This window comes from Littorina saxatilis, linkage group LG10 (genome assembly GCF_037325665.1).
Source record: "Littorina saxatilis isolate snail1 linkage group LG10, US_GU_Lsax_2.0, whole genome shotgun sequence".
NCBI lineage: Eukaryota > Metazoa > Mollusca > Gastropoda > Littorinimorpha > Littorinidae > Littorina > Littorina saxatilis.
The window spans coordinates 14,723,532-14,747,887 of NC_090254.1; the positions used below are offsets into that span (position 1 = coordinate 14,723,532).

A 24,356-nucleotide genomic window follows, 5' to 3' on the forward strand; every position below is an offset into this window, starting at 1 on the left:
TCGACACCACAAATTGTTTTCAAAATATAATTTACTTTTAGAAGAAAGTATCAACAACAAACTGTTGGTGTTCGTGTTGAATACGAAAACAAATCAAGAAAGCTGTTACCAACAGTTATATCTAGTTACACAAAACCAAACAATTTGCTGTTGATGGATTATCCTTGATGTACACATAAAAGTAATTGTAACATTAAAAATATTGACATGATGCATTTCGAACATTTATAAACTATTTCAGATGGCTTGAGCTTGCTTTATTGTTTTATTTATATGCGTTTATCACACTGAGAATAAACTGTTTACTCGTAATTGGGTTTATAGACAATATATCGCGGGAAAGGTATACATGTGGCTTGTGTAACCAGCAAAGCGTGCTCGAAGTCAGATTGCAAAGCAATACATAATTTCTGGATTCTGTGCAGTATACACTGCTACAATCTTGGGGTACTTGAAGCTTCGACGACTTTTTATTCTGTGCAATATGGATTTATTGCATGGATTTTGCAGTTTATATCTTGCACTGTGTGTTGCACGGCCCATGCGGTTTTGCCTTGCCTGACCCCGTGTCAGTGTGTGTGACTGTGCCGTTGTGACTGTGTGTGTGTGTGTGTGTGTGTGTGAGTGTAAGTGCGTGCGTACGTGCGTGTATGTTCGTGTGTGTGTGTGTGAGAGAGAGAGATTCAAGGTTTGATAAAGAAAGAATTGTTAGTGCTATGGTTATTTTAAGCTTGCAAATATGTCACTGTCATGACTCATGGTATTTGTGACCTGAATAATGCAACAACTTATAAAGTGTTTTACACAGGGCCATAAGACTTGATAAGTCTGGGGATGGCCAAATTAAACTATAACATGCCTGGGATTAGTTTACTCATAAATCTATTTTGTATTTGTTTTTTGTTTTTTAAAAAGGCTCAGAATCACAATGCCACCACGCAAGAGAACTCGGCAGAGTGCAGCTCTGAATGTGCTGCCTGACAAGAACAACATTGAAGATACAGATGAAAGACAGGAGTCAGTGGCCAGGAAACTAAAGAAGCGCATGCTGGCCAAGTTGAGCAAAGATTGTGGTGATGATGAAGTACCTGCCGATGCTTCTGTCACTGTCAGGTCCCACGCATCTGTGAATGGTGAGTTGTGTACGGTAGGCTACTAAAATCTGTTGAAGAAATCACTCGATGAAACTGTAGATCTGAAAGGTAAGCAGAATAGTTCTTTCTTGTGTTGATTTTCATTGCTTCTATCAACTTTCACCATCATTCTGAAGAAATGTGCATCACAGTCTTGCAATATTAAAAAAAAAAAAAAAAATATGAAAGAAAAAGACTACTGTAAGTAACCAGTGATCAAACAAAAGCATACAAGCTGAAGATAAAAATCAACAGAGATCCAAAGTAAAGGGAGACAACATGAACTCCTTTAACCTTTTGCAGGAGTAGCTCAGCTTGTATACTGTACCTGTGTACTTTATTAGTTAATTAGTTATTTCAATCTCAGTGCCAGCCATGTTCTGCTTGCCATGACTTAATTGATTTCCTATTTAGGTACAAGTATAGTCCCATTTTCTTCTCTCAGTTTTCTTGTAGTTGTAACAGTGCCTTGGTAACACCTAACAAAATAAAGAAAAAATGTTTCAGACAGACTATATTTTTGTAACTACAGTGGAGTCCAGCTATAACGAACCTGGGTATAACGAAATCCCTCTTTTAACAAACTGCCATTGATTTCCCGGCAGACAGCCTTCTATTTCTTACTTGTTACTTTCCGGCTACATCGAACCTTTTGAACTCATTTGCATAACGAACCCCTCTTTTAACAAACACGTTTTCATCGCCCCAGAGCCGTTTTGTCTCTAAACGTCACAAGGCTACAACGAACTGATGTCAATAATTGTCTCCAAAGACAAAAATACACAAACACAAGTGCACATCGCGTGATGAGCGAACTCTGAACAAACTAACAGCGGGAGGTGAACGGAACAGATCGAACCAAAACCGAAAGTTGTGGTGACGTCATGACATTTTGCGATGTACGTCAGCGAAGCTCGTGCACATGTGGTCTGTCTTGCTAAAAACAATGGCTGACGAACATGGTTTTGAAATCTGGAACTGTTTTTGTTTTCTCCGATCCGACACCGAGTGACGCGATATAGAACCACGCGTTCGTTTGAATCAATACTCTCCTCAGGCAGTGAAGTCTCCTGAATTTCTCAACACTGTGGACAGTCCGGAGTGCAGTTATGTCCCGTGAATGAGTGAGTCAAAGTTTTATCGTGAAAACTGACGCTTTTCATGCACCTCATGGTTTGTGTCATGTGTGGTATGTAGACCAGGGCAGGGGTCAAGGTTAGTTTGCCTCTCTCTATGGATTATATTATGAAGCTGTTGAAAACATGCAGAGATTGTACTCTCCAAGGAAAGATCGATGGGACGATCATTTGAAGGTGATTGGGAAAACTTGTCTTGAGGCCATTTAGGGTTGAAAACTCTACAGCGAATTACTGATATAACGAACTAAAATGTATCTCCCTTGAGATTCGTTGTACCCAGACTCCATTGTAGTTGGTAAACACATTATTTTTTCATGACTTTGCTTGCCAGACTTTCTGTGGTTGCAACAGAATAGAAGGAAAGAAGAATGATTGAATCATTCAACTGTACATGTATCATTTCTGCATTACAGGCAGTGCAGCCGAAACCCTGTGTAACTTTAGTGCCAGACGGAGACCACCATCCTTGTGTCCTGCACAGATCATGCGTAACCTCCAGAGCAGTCTCAGCTTTGTGCACTACCTGTATGGCACCACTCTTGGTTCTCCCTCAATCCCCCTCAACAAACAGGTATGGATGATTTTCAGCATACTCTTCCTCAGAACACCAAGTCTATCTGATATTGTTATGAGTTTGGTTCTTTTCAGTTTTTGTTTAGGTTGTCGCCATAATTGACCTTGTGGAAGTGACATCACACACTGAAAAGTGAAAGAAGAGTTATCATTTTGAACTTAATTCAGTTTGATGACAAACCCAAAACAGGGCTAATCTAGTGATTGTCTAAATTTTTATACTCATTTTCTATTTATTTCTGCTTTTTTTTTTAACTTCTTTTGAAGAGTGTGAAGAGCCCTATAGTGCGAGAACTTGAAGACCTCTCACTCTTCCGAACAGCCAGCCCTTTTGACCGACGTGTCACTGCTCTCGAATGGCATCCCACAAACCCCGGCATGGTTGTGGCTGGGTCAAAGGGCGGTGACATCATTCTCTGGAACTCCCTACATCAAAACCTGAACGACAATTTCATACAAGGGGTAAAGTGATGTTTTACTCAGATACCCTGTAACTGTAAGTGTAAAGAGATCTGTCATCTTGTGTTCCCATCCCAATGACAGTTTTATACAAGGGGTAAAGTGATGTTTTACTCAGATACCCTGTTAGTGTAAAGAGATCTGTCATCTTGCATACCTATCTCAATGACAATTGCATACAAGGGGTAAAGTGATGTTTTACTCAGATACCCTGTTAGTGTAAAGAGATCTGTCATCTTGCATACCTGTCTCAATGACAATTGCATACAAGGGGTAAAGTGATGTTTTACTCAGATACCCTGTTAGTGTAAAGAGATCTGTCATCTTGCATACCTATCTCAATGACAATTGCATACAAGGGGTAAAGTGATGTTTTACTCAGATACCCTGTTAGTGTAAAGAGATCTGTCATCTTGCATACCTATCTCAATGACAGTTTCATACAAGGGGTAAAGTGATGTTTTACTCAGATACCCTGTTAGTGTAAAGAGATCTGTCATCTTGCATACCTATCTCAATGACAGTTTCATACAAGGGGTAAAGTGATGTTTTACTCAGATACCCTGTTAGTGTAAAGAGATCTGTCATCTTGCATACCTATCTCAATGACAGTTTCATACAAGGGGTAAAGTGATGTTTTACTCAGATACCCTGTTAGTGTAAAGAGATCTGTCATCTTGCATACCTATCTCAATGACAGTTTCATACAAGGGGTAAAGTGATGTTTTACTCAGATACCCTGTTAGTGTAAAGAGATCTGTCATCTTGCATACCTATCTCAATGACAATTGCATACAAGGGGTAAAGGAATTTTGCTGATTTTTGTGTACTGTAAATTGATCTGAAAACTTGCATTCTCATAAAGTTTAAGTCGCAAACCTGCTTCACTTTATAAGAAATATTTCCTGTGATTAACTTATCAGTATGAAAATAGAATAGTAATACTTTTTCCCTTTTGATTGATATGGTATATGGTCATAATGCACATTCTATTTTCAAGTGCATTAGAATAGAAGTAGGAGGAACAAGGTTGAAAAACAAAGCCAGCTTAAGGCAATGGGCAAGATGTGGCAAACAAAGGGAGTTTATAGTTTTTCAAGCGTTAGTTTGGGAGTTAATAAAGCTTAATCTGTCACACACTGCACAGATTAGATAAAGTTAGACTCTTCCGAATGGAAATACCCTCATAGCACAATACATTGTTATTGATCTCTTCAGATGTATGAATGTTTGAATATTAAATGCCAGGTGTGAGTTACTACTACTGCTACCACTATAGACCATTGTTTGTTATACAGTGTAACCCCCCTTTTAGGACCTCCACAAATAATAGAAAATCAGGTCTTAAAAAGGAGGGAGTCTTAAAATGGGGGTACATTTACAGAGGTTAAGAACAGAATATCAGAGAAAATGAGGTCTTAAAGTGGAGGGAGTCTTAAAATGGAGGGAGTCTTAAAATGGAGGGAGTCTTCAATCGGGGGGGGGGTCTTAAAAGGGGGGTTCCAGTCTGTACATGATAATGGATCTGTTTCAATGTGAACAATATTTATTGCTGTTTTTATTCTGTTAGATAGGACCAGGTGGGTCAGTACAGGCCATCAAATTCTGGCCATGGAATAGCAGCTTACTGCTCACCGCCTCCATAGATGGCCGAGTGACGCTAAATGACTTTGAGGGGAAGAACAATCGAGTTTTGTCAGACACCTTCAACTGTCATGAGTAAGTCTGTGATCGTTTCATGGAAGTTACTTTTCCCTACAAGAAAGCATTTTTTTCTCTCTAGCCTTTTATTTTGTAGAAGTGTCTTTCGCAAGCTTCTATGATCTGTTTTTTCTTATGGTTGTTCATATCTGGGTCGTAGCCGAAATGGTTATCATTTAATTAGTTTCAACTTTCATTGCAATATGTATTAGTTGGGATGCGGTTTGGTTTTCGCCAAACACCAAAAGTTATTCAATTCGCAGAAAACTTTTCTGTCATTTTGGCATAGTACGCTGCCAAAGCTTTTCGTGGTGAAATGCCACTTACGATTCCATGAACTTTTTCTTCTCGCTTCAAGCTAAGTACTGAACGGAGTCATGAGACATCATTCATCCTGGCATCTGAGAGAATTACAAGTAGTGAAATGAAAAAGTAACTTTCATCCTCTTGTTTCTTCAGCTCTTGTTGGCTTTGTTTTCATGTGCAGCAGCTCATGTGAAGGTGTTCGACACAAAACTCGACTGTGCCCCGTGTACCAGTTTGCTTTGAAAGTTTGATCGTGTAAACTGCACAGACATTTTTGTAAATTTTCATCAAACTTTGTTTTGTGAAGTTTCAGACAAAAATATGTGTTTGGCAAAACTTTGGGTGTGGAAACTAAGTGTGCCTTTCTAGCTACTTGCAGCTTTGACAAGTTCTAAACATGACAAACAACAACAACAACAAAACTGCATCTTTCACTTTGTCAGTAATACTGAACTTATAACAGCTGCTATTTAAAACAGAGAGGACCTGGGGGCAATATTTCTGGCATCAAGTTTCATCCGTCCAACAGTCAGTTAATGTTCACGTCCTCGCTTGATGGGCGTCTGACCCTTCACGACCTGACAGGTCGCTGCAATCGCATCTTGCTCAACACCTTCACATGGGAGTGAGTGTGTGGAGTGTTTGAAGTGTTGCTCTTGTGTCTTCGCCTTCTCTTGTCTCTAGATTTACCTTTGACTTTAATTTTGGTGCCTTTCGAGTATCTTGGGGCGGGGATATAGCTCAGTTGGTAGCGCGCTGGATTTGTATTCAGTTGGCCGCTGTCAGCGTGAGTTCGATCCCAGGTTCGGCGGAAATTTATTTCAGAGTCAACTTTGTGTGCAGACTCTCTTCGGTGTCCGAACCCTCCCCCCGTGTACACTACATTGGGTGTGCACGTTAAAGATCCCACGATTGACAAAAGGGTCTTTCCTGGCAAAATTGCTTAGGCACAGTTAATAATTGTCTACCTATACCCGTGTGACTTGGAATAATAGGCCGTGAAAGGTAAATATGCGCCGAAATGGCTGTAATCTACTGGCCGTATAAAATTTCATCTCACACGGCATCACTGCAGAGCGCCTAGAACTGTACCCACGGAATATGCGCGATATAAGCGTCATTGATTGATTGATTGATTGATTGATTGATCTTCTGTTCACCTTGATAGACTGTTGCTTTCTCTGCTTTGTTAGATGGTACTAGTGTGTGTGTGTGTGTGTGTGTGTGTGTGTGTGTGTGTGTGTGTGTGTGTGTGTGTGTGTGTGTGTGCGCGCCTTCGTGAGCGAGGCTGGTACTACATATTGTTCATACGAAATGACAAACACAGGTTACAAGCGATAACGCGCAAAAGTACTGGTTTATTATTTTACATCTGACACTAAGGTATCAGTAATGCATATATAGTTACAGTACTACGTAATGCGATACTACGTATTGCGATACTACTTATTGCGGTAAAAAACTTATGGACAGAAAGAAAAAGAGAAAAGAAAACAAGTTATTAGACATGGCAAAAGTATCAAATGCATTAACAAGACACGAGAAGTAAATACAAGAAAAATAAACAATCACAAGACAGGCGAAGACAAACAGACACGAAAGTTACAATTACCAAACACTCGTTGGTTAGTCCTTCAACAACAATAAAGAGTTACGTTCTGTACGTTCAACAATAAAGAATTACGTTCCGTACGTTCAACAATACCATAAGCACTAAGAATACTCAAGAAACTTAGCATACATACGTTTAAAACCAAAATGGCTACTTTCAGAAAAATACAAAACGTTGACTCATCAGGCCAGGAATACAAAGCAAACTGTCATACCAAAAAAGTCTAACGACAACGTTCCTGCGTTAATCAAAGTCACAAACAAGATATTTACTCATCCACTTTCCCTCAATAACGTTACAAGAAATAAGCCCGTTTACAAACGATCACCACAGACCGCAAGCTTCTTTTACCTAAATTCTTTTAACGTAAGGCTGAAAAAGTCGGAGAAAACGTTTCACTTCGAACTTCGTTAACCACAGAAAACACAAGTTATCATTATAAACATTAGCGACTTTCTAGCGTCTACAAAACATTGCTGTACGTTCACAACACTAGAACAGTTGAACACACAATAAAGAAACACTACAACAAGTCAGACTTTCAACTCACGTTATACATAAACAACTCACAAAGTCATTACAAAATGGCGACCAAAACACAACACAAACAAGTAACAACAAAATTACCTTATGCGCTGTGTGGGTTGACCAGCAGTACCAAAACGTGTTGCCTCACAAACGAAGGGCACAAAACGATTCACACTTGAGAAACAACTGTCTCCAAGAACATTACGTTGACGTTAAAACATAAGAAACACTCCGTTGGTTCACTTGATAACCTTCATACGTTTACATCAAAACCAAACGCTTCCTAAAACCCTCAGATCGACTGACGAGACAGGAGTCAAGCAGCGGTATTTATGGAAACAAAAACCTAACATGGAATAGTTATTCAAAAGTCAAAGGTCACCGGATTGACCGACCAACAACATTCCTAAGACAGAATCGGGTGAAACTACTATTTTACAACCAATCAGTAACCGATCACGCACTCCGTGCATGCTCAAAACTTAAAACGGTATATTTAACAGAAAGAAGACCAAGGAACTAGCTGACATCACAAAGCTAAAAACACGTGAGTCACACGTATTCTAAAACTTGCAACGCAGATTCGCAGGGCTCACCTCAAAATCAAAACACGGAAAAGAGCACGTGAATCTCACGGTGTTCTAAGACTAAACGACGCAGTTTGTGACGCTCCGACCAAAACCAGGTCACAACAACTGAACAAGGAGCACGTGAATCTCACGTAAAAATATTAACGCTCCACAAAACGGGTCACAACAAGGTGCCACAATAAAAACACGGTTTACTTCTTTTTACATCGTGCAATGGCTTGAGCAAACGTAATTACAACAAAAGTAGGTGACTGCATGCCACATCGGCATGCACACTCCCACCGGAAATTATATTAATATAATTTACTTCAAAAAACCTTTGTACAAACACATTCCTTATATCAAAAGAAGAATAACGCAGATTTAGACATTTCAAATTTACAACTCAAAACCATTGTGTTGCAAAACGTTTACACAGCAATATTACGGTTCAATCATTTTCAGTGTTTCAACACATCTCGTTTCAACTAAATGCCACTAGTCATTTACTCGACGGCATAAAAAGAACGCACCACTTAAACCATAAATGTCCGTTACATCATCTGGTATAAAAACAAACCGCAACAATCTACAACTGTCAAATTGGAAAAACACTCCAACGTTCAATGTTCTTTCAGTTCGCCTACACAGCTTTGTCTTCGTGATTTTCACGATCAACTAACACAGTCATTTTGTGAATAGGTCGCTCTAATATGCGACTATCACCAGTGGGACGGCCGTGATTGTCTAGAGCCTTTGTTCCAACATGCACTTTCACTCGTCTGACCAGTCCATCAGATCCAGGCATCACCTCGATTACACGAGCCATGCACCACTCTGATCTGCACAAGTTCTGGTCATGCAAAACAACAACATCTCCCACCTGTACGTTTGCCTGGGGACGTTGCCAGACACGACGTTTCTGCAAAAGTGAAAGGTACTGGCTCTTCCATAGCAGCCAGAATTCGTCTGCCATCCGCTGGACACAGCGCCAACGTTTCCTGGCGTACAGGTCTGGATCTTCAAACACACCAGGGGGCGGAAGGATGGCACCTGACTTCATGGTGAGGACGTGGTTGGGGGTCAAAGGGCGTGGTCCATCTGCCGATTCCAATGACTCGACAGACAGTGGTCGACTGTTCACGATGGCCATCACGTCGTATAGGAACGTACGAAGTGATGAGGTAGTGAGACGCTGGCCTGAACTTCTGAGAAGACCATTCAGGATGCTGCGTATCGTTCGGATCTGACGCTCCCAAACGCCACCCATGTGACTAGCTGCAGGGGGGTTGAACCTGAACTCACATTTGCTTTCCAGCATCTTTGATGTCAGTCGTTCAGAGTCCATCTCCTTCCATGCCAGTTTGAACTCATTGCATGCACCTACAAAGTTCGTTCCTTTGTCACACCAAATGCGTGATATGTTTCCTCGCATGGAGACAACAATGCGTAGGGCGTTGAAGGAATCACTTGACATGTCATTCAGGGTTTCAATGTGGATTGCCCTAGAGGCAAAACACGTCACGATCAGCCCGTACAAGATTAATGTCATGACCTTGACGCAGTCATCACGGTACCCTTGTTTTTTCTGGCGTTTCAGGCCCTTCAGATGCTTGACTGCGGCACCTCTGTTGTCGGGGAGGGACGGTTTCTCTGGTCGAAATGGTAAGGGCATCTCGTAGTGACCAGCTTCGTTGATCTTCACGTTTTCCTTCACGATCTTCGCGAACTTCACATCATCTTGGAACATGGATCCTGAGTCACTTGCAAAGTCTCTTTCCATAACATGTAATGGGTCAGTACGCGAGACTTCGTCCAGCTGTACCTTGTAGACGTGAGCTACACGTTCTTCTTCCCTCGATCCTGGCTTGACGATGACGCGCATGGACGAGGCTATGCCATCAAAGGCGACGGAATGCGGTGACTTGCCGACGATGCTCCAACCTAACTTAGTCTCTACTGCAAATGGCAGTCCTTGGACAACGTTTAGGGGCATGAGGGCTTCAGCGCAGTCGTAGCCAATGAGGAGGCCTGCTTCGCAATCAGGGTACAAGGGGGGCAGTTTTGGAGACAGGTGTTGGAGATGTGGGTAAGCTTTGACAGTCTCTGAGGTGGGGATATGAGTGGGGTCAACGGTCAGATAAGGTCGTGAGATGGCAGAAGGGAGCCTGACAAACTCACTGGAGGTAGGAGAGCGGACACGCAATCCAGAGTACTTCCTGCCGGAGACCACAGCATTGTCCTCAGTCAGTGTGGAGACCCTGAGTGTAGTCGGCTGCGATTTGGCTTTAACTTCTTCAGCCACTGACTGCACTACAAAAGTGGCGTTGGACATAGTGTCCAGTAGTGCGTACGTCAGCACTTCTACGTTGGGGTTAGAGTCACTGGAAACGAGAACGGGAACGATCATAGACGTGAAACCGATGCTGTTTTCCTCGCTGGCCTTAAGAGCAGACACTGTAGGGGTCGACGATGACAGTGGCTCTTGAACGTCAGCAGCAGAGGTACGGTAATTGTTCTTGTGTTCACTCGCCCCTTTGGTTTCACTCATACTGTTCTGATACTTGAAATTGTCATCATGAAGACAAGTAGGATGAGCCTTCTTGCACTTCTTGCACGTCTGTTTCTGCATACATTGACGGCTCTGGTGATCCTTACTTCTGAGACATCCGTAGCAGATACGGTTCTTGAACAGAAAATCTCGTATCTCAACCAGAGGCTTCTCTATGAGTTCCTTACATGTCCCAGCGTCATGGTCCGGAAGTTGACAGTGCAGACATGCGGTGACATCCTCTGTCAGGGTTGACAAGTTCGTTGTGAACTTTCTTGGTGTCCCCGATGCACTTGTCAAGCCGAAAACAGGGTCGTTAGAAATGTCTGCTTCGAGAGTAACGAACGACACGAGTTCATTGAACAGAGGATACCTCTTCTTTTCAACCTTAGTTCGAGCAACTGTTCTAGACCATCTGTGACTCATCCAGTCTGGGAGCTTTCCGACGATCTTCCGTAGGTACTGGGCATCATCCAGGATGCTCAGTCCACCAACTTCCTGGGCAGCAACGGAACATTGCTGCAAGAAATCGGCCAGACTTCTGAGTCCCTTGGGATCCTTGCTTTTGACTGGGGTCCATTCGTCCAGCTTGGTCCGGAAAGCTTGCGAAACGACGTATGAGTTGCCGAACCGATTTTCCAGCACTTCCATGGCTCTCTCGTAGGCATCACCTTCTCTCAGCAGAAAGAAGCCGGTCACGGCCTCCTTTGCTTGACCTCCGATGTACCGTTGCAGATACAATAACTTCTCACTGCTGGTTATGTTCTGTCTCTCGATGAGGAACGAAAACGACGACCTCCAAATTGGATATTGGAGAGGGTCACCAACAAAAATGCACGGCTCCTGCATCGGCAAACGGTTGATCATCAGAGCGTCTGATAGGGTTTTGGCGAGAGAGTCCATAGGAGTGTCCTGCTTGGCAGGAGTAGCAAGTGGACGTTGGTAGTACGCAGACGGGGGGTAGGAGGCAAATGGACGATCTGCATTACATTCCTTGTCAAAGTTCATGTACGCAGGGGGCCTTGCGTTTTCGTTTCCCCAAATAACTTTGGGGGTGGTCTGATGTGGGTCCAGGAATGTGGGCACGAAAGGCTCTGGTTTGGGATGTAGGTGGGTATCATAGGGGAAACAGGGTGGGGTAACTTGAAAACGTCTGTGGTCCATGCGTTGGTGACGTTCTTCTGGGAAGTAGGTGTGTCGTTCTTGCGTCTCATCACCTTCCCTTGTCTCTGGTAGGTGATAGGACCAACCTGTGTGGTCGAGATCAGGCGGGCGAGAGCCTGTGACGCTTGTCGTTGAGTGTCCAACGTTGTGCAGAGGCGGCTGACCAGTGTATGCACCGAAAGGGTGCTGCAGTGTGGTCAGCAGCGCTGTAGGCCGCATGGAGGATGTAGTTGCAGCCGTCGTGTAGTTGGGTGTGAAGAGCTCCTGATGGACGAAAGGAGCGCTCGTTCCGACGTGATGGGGGGCGTTGACATCCTCTCTACGTTGAGGTCCGTACGCCTCGTAGGTGGCGTTGTTGCTAGTAGCGGCGCTTGTAGAGGCGTTGACTCCAACGACGAGGTCCACGACAGGTAACGCGTGCTGTCGTGGCTCAGTCGTTGCGGTTACTGCGATGAAGTTGGTGACAGCAGCGTTGACGTTGACAGTCGAGATGTCATGGGTGCTGGCGGCTTGGCAGACAGGAACAGACGTGAAGTCCAAGGCTGGCTGGTGTGTCCCTTGGTCAGCAATGACGGCAGCTTGGCAGACAGGAACAGACGTGAAGTCCATGGCTGGCTGGTGTGTCCCTTGGTCAGCAATGACGGCAGCACCTGTCCCTATTCCTATCGCTGTTTGTTCATTGTTTAGAGGAGGGGCTACAAGACTGTACAAGGGAACGAAAGGACGAGGGTGGAACCTAGTGTTCAACAAATCAACTGACGGTAGATCAGGGAGATCCTGCTGAACGGATTCACCTTGTTCCAATACTTGTAACATAGCTTGTTGTTCTCTTAAGCTAATTTTCAATTCGGTGGACTGAATTTGTCTCAAAGCCTTCTTCTGTTTAATCTCTTCAAGAGCTGCTTCAGCTGCGTCTTCGGCCTGTCTAGCTGCTATTCTCTCAGCTTCCTTAGCCTGCCTAGCTGCGTCTTCAATCTGCCTAGCTGCATTTCTCTCAGCTTCCTCAGTCTGCCTAGCTGCAGTTCTCTCAGCATATTGTTGTTGTAAGAGATCCAGTTCATTAAACTGAGCTTCCTTTATTGCGTCACCTTCCACTTTTATGGCCAGGGATGCAGCCTCTAGTTTAAGAGCCAATTTAGTGTCTTCAGAGCTAACACTTTTAGAGCGGAGAGACTCGGCGCGAGAAGCTACTTGGCTACCTGATCTCCTGATACCTGACTTGTGGCTAGCTGACTTGTGGATGGCTGACGTAATGCTAGCTACTTTATGAATGGCAGACTTAACACTGGCTGACTTGTGGGTGGATGACCCAACGCTAGGTGTAACACTGCTATGCCTGGAACTAGGCTCCTTAGCCACCTGCACACTAGTCGTTTGTCTGACAAGAGCTTGATCAATGTAAAACATAATGTTCTGAACTGCCCTTTGAACATCCTCCCAGCTGTCCTGAACGATTTCACCGCTACCAATCATACAAAGAACTTTCTCAATGTCACCAAGATCCTTGTACATGCTCAAAATAACCTTTTTTTGACTGGTTACTGACTCTTTATTAGGAGTTTCTTGTTTAAGCTCTGTTACTATCTCATCGATTGCTCGTTCCAAGAATATTCGTTGTCTTACAAAGTTTCTAGTTTTGATCTCAATCTGGTAGTCTCTACCTTGTTCAGTAGGCTTAATGTCACGCCTAGGCCTTTGAGAAAGTTCATCTTCATCGCCGTTAATGTCATAACCGCCTGAAGCTTCCAATGGTTTATCTAATGGAACCTTCTCCATTACAATGTTCGCTTATTCAAAAGCACTTAAAACCTACATAAGGTTTATCTGTTTTAAAGTAAAATGAATCGATCTGAGGGTCGTTTGGGATAATACACAAAAGTCACAAAAGATGCGCCGGATACGGAGTAGGAAGATCTCTAACCGACAAGTTGATCTATGTCAAACTATGGTTCACTAACACAGTGACAGGTAACAATAAAGTCTTTTGCTGGTTATCAACAGCTACGTTTACGTTCATTGAGCGTCAATAACAAAAGTTCTTTACTGGGCGTAAGCAGCTAAGTTTGTTTACTTTAGCTAACGTTCTTTCACTGGGCGTCAGCAGCTAAGTTTTTTACTGGACGACAGCAACTAAAGTTTTTTACTGTGCGCGCCTTCGTGAGCGAGGCTGGTACTACATATTGTTCATACGAAATGACAAACACAGGTTACAAGCGATAACGCGCAAAAGTACTGGTTTATTATTTTACATCTGACACTAAGGTATCAGTAATGCATATATAGTTACAGTACTACGTAATGCGATACTACGTATTGCGATACTACTTATTGCGGTAAAAAACTTATGGACAGAAAGAAAAAGAGAAAAGAAAACAAGTTATTAGACATGGCAAAAGTATCAAATGCATTAACAAGACACGAGAAGTAAATACAAGAAAAATAAACAATCACAAGACAGGCGAAGACAAACAGACACGAAAGTTACAATTACCAAACACTCGTTGGTTAGTCCTTCAACAACAATAAAGAGTTACGTTCTGTACGTTCAACAATAAAGAATTACGTTCCGTACGTTCAACAATACCATAAGCACTAAGAATACTCAAGAAACTTAGCATACATACGTTTAAAACCAAAATGGCTACTTTCAGAAAAATACAAAACGTTGACTCATCAGGCCAGGAATACAAAGCAAACTGTCATACCAAAAAAGTCTAACGACAACGTTCCTGCGTTAATCAAAGTCACAAACAAGATATTTACTCATCCACTTTCCCTCAATAACGTTACAAGAAATAAGCCCGTTTACAAACGATCACCACAGACCGCAAGCTTCTTTTACCTAAATTCTTTTAACGTAAGGCTGAAAAAGTCGGAGAAAACGTTTCACTTCGAACTTCGTTAACCACAGAAAACACAAGTTATCATTATAAACATTAGCGACTTTCTAGCGTCTACAAAACATTGCTGTACGTTCACAACACTAGAACAGTTGAACACACAATAAAGAAACACTACAACAAGTCAGACTTTCAACTCACGTTATACATAAACAACTCACAAAGTCATTACAAAATGGCGACCAAAACACAACACAAACAAGTAACAACAAAATTACCTTATGCGCTGTGTGGGTTGACCAGCAGTACCAAAACGTGTTGCCTCACAAACGAAGGGCACAAAACGATTCACACTTGAGAAACAACTGTCTCCAAGAACATTACGTTGACGTTAAAACATAAGAAACACTCCGTTGGTTCACTTGATAACCTTCATACGTTTACATCAAAACCAAACGCTTCCTAAAACCCTCAGATCGACTGACGAGACAGGAGTCAAGCAGCGGTATTTATGGAAACAAAAACCTAACATGGAATAGTTATTCAAAAGTCAAAGGTCACCGGATTGACCGACCAACAACATTCCTAAGACAGAATCGGGTGAAACTACTATTTTACAACCAATCAGTAACCGATCACGCACTCCGTGCATGCTCAAAACTTAAAACGGTATATTTAACAGAAAGAAGACCAAGGAACTAGCTGACATCACAAAGCTAAAAACACGTGAGTCACACGTATTCTAAAACTTGCAACGCAGATTCGCAGGGCTCACCTCAAAATCAAAACACGGAAAAGAGCACGTGAATCTCACGGTGTTCTAAGACTAAACGACGCAGTTTGTGACGCTCCGACCAAAACCAGGTCACAACAACTGAACAAGGAGCACGTGAATCTCACGTAAAAATATTAACGCTCCACAAAACGGGTCACAACAAGGTGCCACAATAAAAACACGGTTTACTTCTTTTTACATCGTGCAATGGCTTGAGCAAACGTAATTACAACAAAAGTAGGTGACTGCATGCCACATCGGCATGCACAGTGTGTGTGCATTGAGTGTGATGCTCCTAAGCTGATTCGGTTTTAAAAAGTGCCTTAGATTTTTTGATGACGCCATATTCTGATAGTGTATTATTTACAGGATTACACTTCATTTAGGGTACATGTTTATCTACATACCTGTTCTCAACCCTGTGTTGCAGTTTCTGGTATTGCTGTGTTGATGTGAGCGCAAAAAGAAAAGCTGTCGTGACTGGAGACAATGTTGGAAACACAATGCTTCTGTCCTTAGATGGCAAAAAGGTAAGTGTTAATACTCTGAGTGCTTGTTTGTGTGTGTGTTGGTGTGTCTGCGTGAGTGTGTGTGTGTGCGTGCATGGTTGTGTGTTAGTGTGTATGTGTGTGTGTGCATGCCCAAATGGTCCTGATGTGCATGTGCAAAGGCATGGAAATCATAACGTTATCATTTTGAGTGGGAGAACGAAAAAAGCATTTTCCCTTTATTAAAACCAGATTATTGCAGTTGACTGCAACGCTCTTGACACATGGAGATGAAAGTGTTTGACCATATGTTTTTGTGTATCTTTCACTTATTTTGTTTGATGTACAGCTGTAACAGAAAAACATTTGCATTGTAGCTTCTTCATGACATGACATCTCTCTCTCTCTGTTCTTCATGCAGTTGTGGTCCCATCGTCTACACAAACAGAAAGTGACACATGCAGAGTTTTCGCCACGGGAAGACTGGCTGTTGTAGCTTCTTCATGATGTGTGAAACTTTATTTCTCTCTGTTCTTCAGTTGTGGTCTCACCGCCTGCACAAACAGAAAGTGACACATGCAGAGTTCTCGCCACGGGAAGACTGGCTGTTCTGCACAGCGTCCACAGACCATATGGTCAAGATGTGGGACATCCGCAAAGTGTCCGGGCGGGACAGTGCTCTGCATGTCCTCAAACATGATAAACCCATCAACTGTGGTGAGTTGGTACTCATGAGTACGTTGGAAGCCCCCTTGTAAGACCTCCAAAGATCTGACAAAATCAGGTCTGAGGGAGGGAGGTTTAAACTAGAGCTACATTTACACAGATTATGAAGAAAACATTTGAAAAGGCCGCAATCTGGCAGTTAAGTCTTTGAAAAGCAGAATTACATGTATGTTGAAATGTAGGAACCTGTGGCTCACATTTTCAGAATTGCAGAGTTAAGGTTTATGGTTTAAGTGAGACAGTGCCATGCGTATGCTGAAGATAACTTCCATTGTGTACGTTTTAAGTCTTATTGATAACAATAAATCTCACTTTTTCACGAATTTTATGACATTTTTAGATGTTTGCTGAAGTCGTGTGTAAATCAAACAATCTGAAAGATATATTTGTGCTATTTGTCAGCCTACTTCAATCACACAGACGGTTGTCGGTTGCTGACAACAGACCAGAACAGTGAAATCAGAGTGTATCAGGCACCAGAGTGGCAGCTAGAGCGAACCATTCCACATCCACACCGCTTCTTCCAGCACATCACTCCTATTAAGGTTTGTTATTTTTCCGACAGGGATAAGACATCAGCCTCCTAATCGGGAGCTCATGAGTTCAAATCCCAGCCGTGGTCGCCTGGTGGGTTAAGGGTAGAGATTTTTCCGATCTCCTAAGTCAACTTGTGTGCAGACCTGCTAGTGCCTTATCCCCCTTCGTGTGTACTGCAAGCACAAGACCAAGTGCGTACGGAAAAGATCCTGTGATCCATGGCAGAGTTCGGTGGGTTATAGAAACATGAAAATACCCAGCATGCTTCCCCTGAAAGCGGCGTATGGCGAGGTAAAAACAGTCATACACGTGAAAGCCCACTTGTGCAAAAATATGAGTGAATGTGGAGTTTCAGCCCATGAACGAAGAAGAAGAAGTTATCTATGTGTTGGAGGCCGGATATATTTCTTGTCTAGTTACTTGTTAGGACATTTCTTGTAATTTCTCTCATCACAACAATTCTTATCTAACGACAAGAAGAAGACAACAATTCTTATCACTTTTCTTGGCAGAACATTGTTGACGATTTGTGTACTTAAGAACAAGAACAAGAAGCCAGAATTGGAGCAATTTGATGACCATTCTGTTGTTGTTCTGTTGTTGAACAATTCTTGTTCTTGTTCTTTATCGTGGAAAGGAGTAGTGGCAGTATGGTATGGAATATTCTTTCCTCACAAAGGAAAATGGGAAGCTGCATGAAAGTAATACAGCAGTGAATTAATTAAGTACCAAAAGTATGCGATTAGAAGGTTCTTGGTCATTAGAATTCAACAGTGCTGTGCAATGTTTGTTTCCCCTTTTCCCTGAAACTGATACAAGTAGAGACTGGTTGATTACTTGATTCTTGGTCATTAGAATTCAACGTTGCTGTGAAATGTTTGTTTCTCTTTTTCCCTGAAACTGATATAAGTAGACATGATCAGAATGTGTGACTAAAAATGGAGCCTTATCATTGAATGACCGAGTGGACGGATGGATTGATGGATGGATGCATGGTGTATTCATTAAGACCATAGCCCCATATGAATGACTGAGTGGATTTCCAGGCATCTTGGCACCCACTGCAAGACCTGATTGTTGTTGGTCGCTATCCAGCCAAAGATTTTCCTGGGTACGTTGAGGGGGAGCGTCGCACTATAGACATCTTGGACGCTGACAACGGAAAGATTGTGTGTCAGCTTCACGACCCTTCTGCACCTGGCATTGTCTCGGTAAGATCACAGTGCTTAGAGATCAAACAGGCAGGTATGGTTATTGACAGTCTTGCTTGCAGATTTTGACTGACAGATAAAATTATGTATATATATATATCCCATGACCTCCCTTCTTTGTCTCTGTTACTTCAGTATGGGTATATATGTTGTATTTTTATAGCTCAATAAATACATCATGGACTCCAAAAAATATATGATAGTGCAGATTCCGATTTGGGCAAAGGACTACTTTCCTCCCGACCTTTGACCTCGCGCCGAACAATGTGACACATTTGTATGAAGTTCTAAAATCGTATTGCACGGCTCAGAAAACCATATCAGTTGCACGCAAAAATGAATCTCAGAACTGATCTGATGTATGAGATGCAATAAGCAAAAGTTTCTTTCATTATGAAAGCAATGCAGGTCGAAAAAAACGAACACTGATTCAACTTACAAGATAACCAGATGCTAGCGAACCAAAACAAAAACACGAGTACCCTCCCCTTGCATCGTTAGCAGACGACTTTTGAGAATCTGTCGGTAGTGTGTTTTGGTGTGCGCCTTCAGCTATCAAACATCGGCTGTTTCACGTGTTTTGCGAGCAAGTCTACTCTTTTGCCTGGCTCTGCAGTAAGTCCACATATTTTTCCGTAATCCAGTCATATTCCTTCAAAATGCAATCAATCGGCGGTGACAGACGTGTCGGTCGCGTTTTCCTCACACCATACCAGTTTAAGTTCATCCATGCAAACACACTCGCAAAACAGTTTATCACGTAGATACATTTCAAATAGGGAGCAAATGGTTAAATCTAAACCTACATATTTGTTCCCTAAAATTTGCTTCTCTGTCAATAAGCCTAATTACACACGTTCGAGAAAAACAACGTGGAATCGATTCTGAATCGAGTAAGCCAAATGGGTCCCAAACCCGTTTCGCCCGTTCTGCCGACCTGAAACGCAAAACAAAAGAATTGTGCGCTTCAACTAAATTAATTTCTATTCGACTTCATTACTTTCTTGCAACTTATGAACCTTTACTTAAAGCTTTTAAATGGTCTGAAAGTAGTGTTACCGCGTACTTATCGATGCACTCATTCGTTTTATTTTTTCAGCGACGGTCACTTAGTTTAAGGTTGCAAAAGGGCTAAGTCTCGCTGGCAACAGTTTTACCCTGCACAGATCGCAACAGTGCCGCTAGTAGTCTACACTTTGTGTTTGATGGTAGAATGGGATATACAGATTACAACACTCGTGGTTTTTTATATGGCTTGTATTTCAGTCAAGACCCAGCGGGAATATCAATCGAGAGCCACTCGCCAGAGGCTCGTGTCTCCCGATGATATTCATCCGCTGGGTCTTGACTGAAATACAAGCCATATAAAAAACCACTCGTGTTGTAACCTATACATATATATGCATGTACTTTCAGCGAGCTCTGCTCCAAACAGGGGCATTTTGTTTGTTTGTTTGTTTGTTTGTTTGTTTGTTTGTTTGCTTAACGCCCAGCCGACCACGAAGGGCCATATCAGGGCGGTAAACAGGGGCATTCCGACGGACACGTATTGTCTACATGTTTGCGCACACACACACTGGGTGGCCGAGTGGTAACGCACTTGCGCTCGGAAGCGAGAGGTTGCCTGTTCAGGCCTGGGTCAGGCCGCAATTTTCTCCCCCCTTTCCTAACCTAGGTGGTGGGTTCAAGTGGTAGTCTTTCGGATGAGACGAAAAACCGAGGTCCCTTCGTGTACACTACATTGGGGTGTGCACGTTAAAGATCCCACGATTGACAAAAGGGTCTTTCCTGGCAAAATTGTATAGGCATAGTTAAAAATGTCCATCAAATACCCGTGGGACTTGGAATAAAGTAAAATAAATTCCATCTCACACGGCATTAAGTCTCAGGAAACATGAATACACGCATGCAGGAAAAAAAAAATAAAATATGGGTAGCGCCGTATGTATGGCAGCTCGCTTTCCCCGGGGAGAAAGCAGCCCGAATTTCTATGAGGGTAACCTCACTGGACTGTAAATCTTATCCAATCCAATCCAATCCAATAAACACACTCGCTCAGTCAGTCACTCTCTCACTTTGACATGCATGTCTTACCGTGTCATGTGTTTTGTGTATGAGCAAGAAGGCAAAGATTTGATGTTTGTGGTCGAATCAGATGCTTTAGGATTGTGAGTTGACATGATTGAATGCAAGGTTTAGTCTTGGTTTAGTGTGTATGTAAATTTCAGTCTTACTTGTTTGAAGTAAGCTTAGGTTTCAGTTGTGTATCTAGAACGTAGCTGTGCTGATGTTGCCTCTGCCTGTTTGGTTCCATGCATGTAAGAAGACACATTTGGTGTGTGGGGCCATAACTGAAGCCAGAATAGATGACGTTTGGAAATAACTCTGTCGGGTTTGTTAAAGAGTAAATACTCTTGCTTTTATTGAGGCAAACTTTCCCTCATGAAATTATTGGCCAGTCACTAGTGAGGGTGTGCCTGAAACAGGTGGACAAGGCGCACATGTGGAAAGCTAATTGCCTAAATAAAAGCAAGATATATTCACTCAAGTAACTATGGAGTTTGTCTCTTGGAGCAATTTGATGAGCATTTTGATGAGCAATTTGATGGGCATTTTGGCAGGCAATGTGTGGGACATTTTGTTTCGAGGCATTTAGTGTCTTTGGGTCCGACATGCAGCCATGAAGACAGACTATCGTGTTGGGAAGAATTAGGGGCATATTTTAAGTATTGTGTATTTTTTCTTTCCAGCTGAACAAGTTCAACGATCGAGGGGACTATTTGGTATCTGGAATGGGTAAGTAGTATTTTTGAGTCACTTGAGAAAAAGTGACTCTATGTAATCGGTCAGTGTTAGTCTGTCCGGCCGGCCGGCCGGCCGGCCGGCCGTCCGTAGACACCACCTTAACGTTGGACTTTTCTCGGAAACTATCAAAGCGATCGGGCTCATATTTTGTTTAGTCGTGACCTCCAATGACCTCTACACTTTAACGATGGTTTCGTTGACCTTTGACCTTTTTCAAGGTCACAGGTCAGCGTCAAAGGAAAAATTAGACATTTTATATCTTTGACAAAGTTCATCGGATGTGATTGAAACTTTGTAGGATTATTCTTTACATCAAAGTATTTACATCTGTAGCCTTTTACGAACGTTATCAGAAAAACAAGGGAGATAACTAGCCTTTTCTGTTCAGCAACACACAACTTAACGTTGGGCTTTTCTCGGAAACTATAAAAGTGACCGGGCTCAAATTTTATGTGAACGTGACTCCCAGTGACCTCTACACTTTGACGTCTGCTTTGGTGACCTTTGACCTTTTTCAAGGTCACAGGTATGTCTTGAAGGAAAAAAATTGAAATATCATATCTCTGAAACTATTCATCGGATTTGATTCAAACTTTATAGGATTATTCTTTACATCAAATTATTTACATCTGTATTGTGTTGTGAATAGCAATTTCTTCCTGTCCATCTGATGCCTCATATAATATTCAGAACTGCGAAAGTGACTCGATCGAGCGTTTGCTCTTCTTGTTGTCATTGTTCTCCTAAACCCTTATCTGTACCAACACAGGATGTGTGTGTTAAAAGTAATGTGACGACATAGATCCATCAAGTTAGAGATATGGTTCCCAACTTCAAGGTATAGCGGTACAGTAATACCCATATTTTGGCTTTTCACAGGCATTCCTTGTCCCGAAGTGTTTCCTTTGCATATTTAGTCGAGCAACAACTTTTGGAAGGCCTTCCAATTGATGCAGAAAGAGATTAAAGACAATGAAAACCTGACTGGCATTCAGTTGAGTCCAGTCAATACAAGCTCTGTCAACTGAAATTGTGCAATTCACCACAATTTTTAAGTTCTGCGCTTGAAATTTGCATTATCTGGACTTCCTTATTGCTCGCACATGCACAAGGAGAGCACATAGATTAGTGTCCCACAAAACTCACCCTTTGTAAAGAACAGATGAGGTTTTTGACACATGTCTCAAAATGAGGTAGAAATGTTGTTCATTAGCAATGACAATTCTTTATTCGAGGGTTACAAGAATAAGCATAGATATGCGTTTTTGCATCTGGCCCTCGCCCTAAAGAGTTAATTGTTAACACAAGGGTTGCTCGACAAAAACATTTCATTTCCCAAAGTAATTTTGCCTTGAAAATAAAGTTGCACATGAAAAACAGACGGGTAATGTTCTTTATTGTCGTCAGGAGTCAACCTATTGCTGTGGGGTCGGAAGCAGGAAGTGGAGGAAAGACAACTCTCTCTCCTGGCTGATGAGAGGCACAGTGAGTTCAGTCCCTTGCAGCGCAGAGGTCAAGGGTCAGGAGGCCGTTCAAGCAACTCCAGGAGTCGTCCCCCCTCTACAAAGCAGACCAAGTCCAAGAAAGACACTGACACCAAAATGAAAATGAAACTTCAAACAAAAACCAAGACGAAAACCAAGAATCCCAAGTGAATGGTCAACACACCTTGTGACTTGATTGTGACTACCCATTGTGCTTCAAGCCAGGTCAAGAAAGATGCGAGCATTAGGCAAAAAAAAAAAAATAGGTGTGGTTACGGTAACATAGCCAAAAAAAAATAGGGTAGGAAGGTAGGCAATCACTTTTTTTTTTTTTTTACTTTTTTTTCTAATGTGTACAAATTAAACCTACTTGACAGGGAAATAAGTGTGCGACTCGGGTGCTTTCGCTTTCATTGCGTTTTCTGCACTCGTTTTCTTTTTTCTTTTCTTTTTTTGACAAATGTAATAAAAAGTTATTGGGTCGGCCCCTAAAAATAGGGTAGGTCGGGTTACCGTAACCACACCTATTTTTTTTTTAGACCTTAGACAGGTTGCAACACTGAAATGGTGCTATTCGTGATCAGACCGGTGAGGCCAGTGCCACAGTGTTTGAAGCAAAGTAAAAGTGAACACAAAGAAAAAATTAACCCTTTAGATGCTGGCTGTATCTGCTGTTTTCACCCATGTGATACAGGCATAGTATGTCAAAGCTTGCAGCTTCGCCGTCTAAGTGTGGGAAGGAAAATGGCTGCTCCAGTGGATTTTGGTTTGATGACCTCACATAAAAACAATGGATTTCTTAGTTCAATGGGGCTCTAATCAAGTTGTTGAGATTAAGACATCAGGTTAAAGGCACAGTAAGCCTCCCGTAAACCATCACAGATACGGTCAGGCTTTTACACACAGTACAAACACCCTTTCGTTTAAACACTCACCGATTGAGAACATCCTAGGTGCCCTCCGTAAAGAGCGAACAATTTTCAAAGAATTTATTTTTGCGTGGTTTATCTTACCCCTGAGCCATCGTGAACCCGTGTGATCCAGTTTCCCTTTTTCACAATGTAGTCGTCAGTTAGTCATTTGAATGCGACTCGATGTGAGCTTATCTACAATAGCACGTTTTTATGCACGAAACAAACGGCTGTGGTTCACAAGAACTCTAGCGATGGCTTTTGACTGTTGAGAGGAACGGCGATATGCCGCATAAACCGTCGTCTGCTACGACCCTTGCGTGACCCTGCTTCCGGGCTTTTCTTTTTTCAAACTTTCACAACTTCGAATTGCACTGATCTTGTCTTGATGAAAAAAGAATTCTTTTATAATAATAATAATAATAATAATACGAATATTTATAACACGCACATATCTCACCAACAGGCGACTCAAGATTAAAGAATGTTTGTGTAACAAGCTGTCAATTTATTATTTAGATTTTAAAAGTTAGGTCTAGCACAAAAACGCACCACGGTCCAAAAACATTCTGATAATCATCGATCCACGGCTATCGTCAGTTTAAGGGAAGTAACTCATTTTTGACCTGAGTTCAGGATGGGTCCAAAAAGTGTTTGAGACAATCTGCAAAATTAATTCTTTAAAAATTGCTCGCTCTTTACGTAGGGCACCTAGGATGTTCCCGTTTGGTGAGCGTTCAAATGGAAGGGTGTTTGTACTGTGTGTAAAAGCCTGACAGTATCTGTGATGGTTTACGGGAGGCTTACTGTCCGGGCGTGATTTCCGGGATATTCATAACAGCCG

At 42.2% G+C, this 24,356-nt stretch overlaps 1 protein-coding gene across 2 annotated transcripts; it reads left to right on the top strand.

The window, feature by feature from the left end:
* Positions 1–905: 905 nt before the first annotated feature.
* Positions 906–23,725, top strand: LOC138978228 (DNA damage-binding protein 2-like). Of its 2 annotated transcripts, XR_011459608.1 has the most exons (11): positions 906–1,133; positions 2,686–2,843; positions 3,113–3,307; positions 4,875–5,023; positions 15,781–15,880; positions 16,378–16,555; positions 16,967–17,109; positions 18,148–18,312; positions 21,063–21,108; positions 22,525–22,849; positions 23,148–23,725. XR_011459608.1 is itself a non-coding variant. In XM_070350891.1 (10 exons), exons 1-10 carry the CDS (start codon positions 929–931, stop codon positions 22,770–22,772), a joined length of 1,587 nt encoding a protein of 528 aa, XP_070206992.1. In that variant the 5' UTR covers positions 906–928; the 3' UTR covers positions 22,773–23,134. The 2 variants fall into 2 exon arrangements, 1 of the variants encoding a protein (XP_070206992.1); XM_070350891.1 differs by lacking the exon at positions 23,148–23,725 and having other exon boundaries at positions 22,525–23,134.
* The last annotated feature ends 631 nt before the right edge of the window (positions 23,726–24,356 follow it).

Coding starts and splice junctions, on each gene's coding strand:
- LOC138978228 (XM_070350891.1), top strand. CDS start 929: ATGCCACCACGCAAGAGAACTCGGCAGAGTGCAGCTCTGAATGTGCTG. Junction 15,881..16,377: donor TGTCCTTAGATGGCAAAAAG/GTAAGTGTTAAT, acceptor TCTGTTCTTCAG/TTGTGGTCTCACCGCCTGCA. Junction 16,556..16,966: donor TGATAAACCCATCAACTGTG/GTGAGTTGGTAC, acceptor GCTATTTGTCAG/CCTACTTCAATCACACAGAC.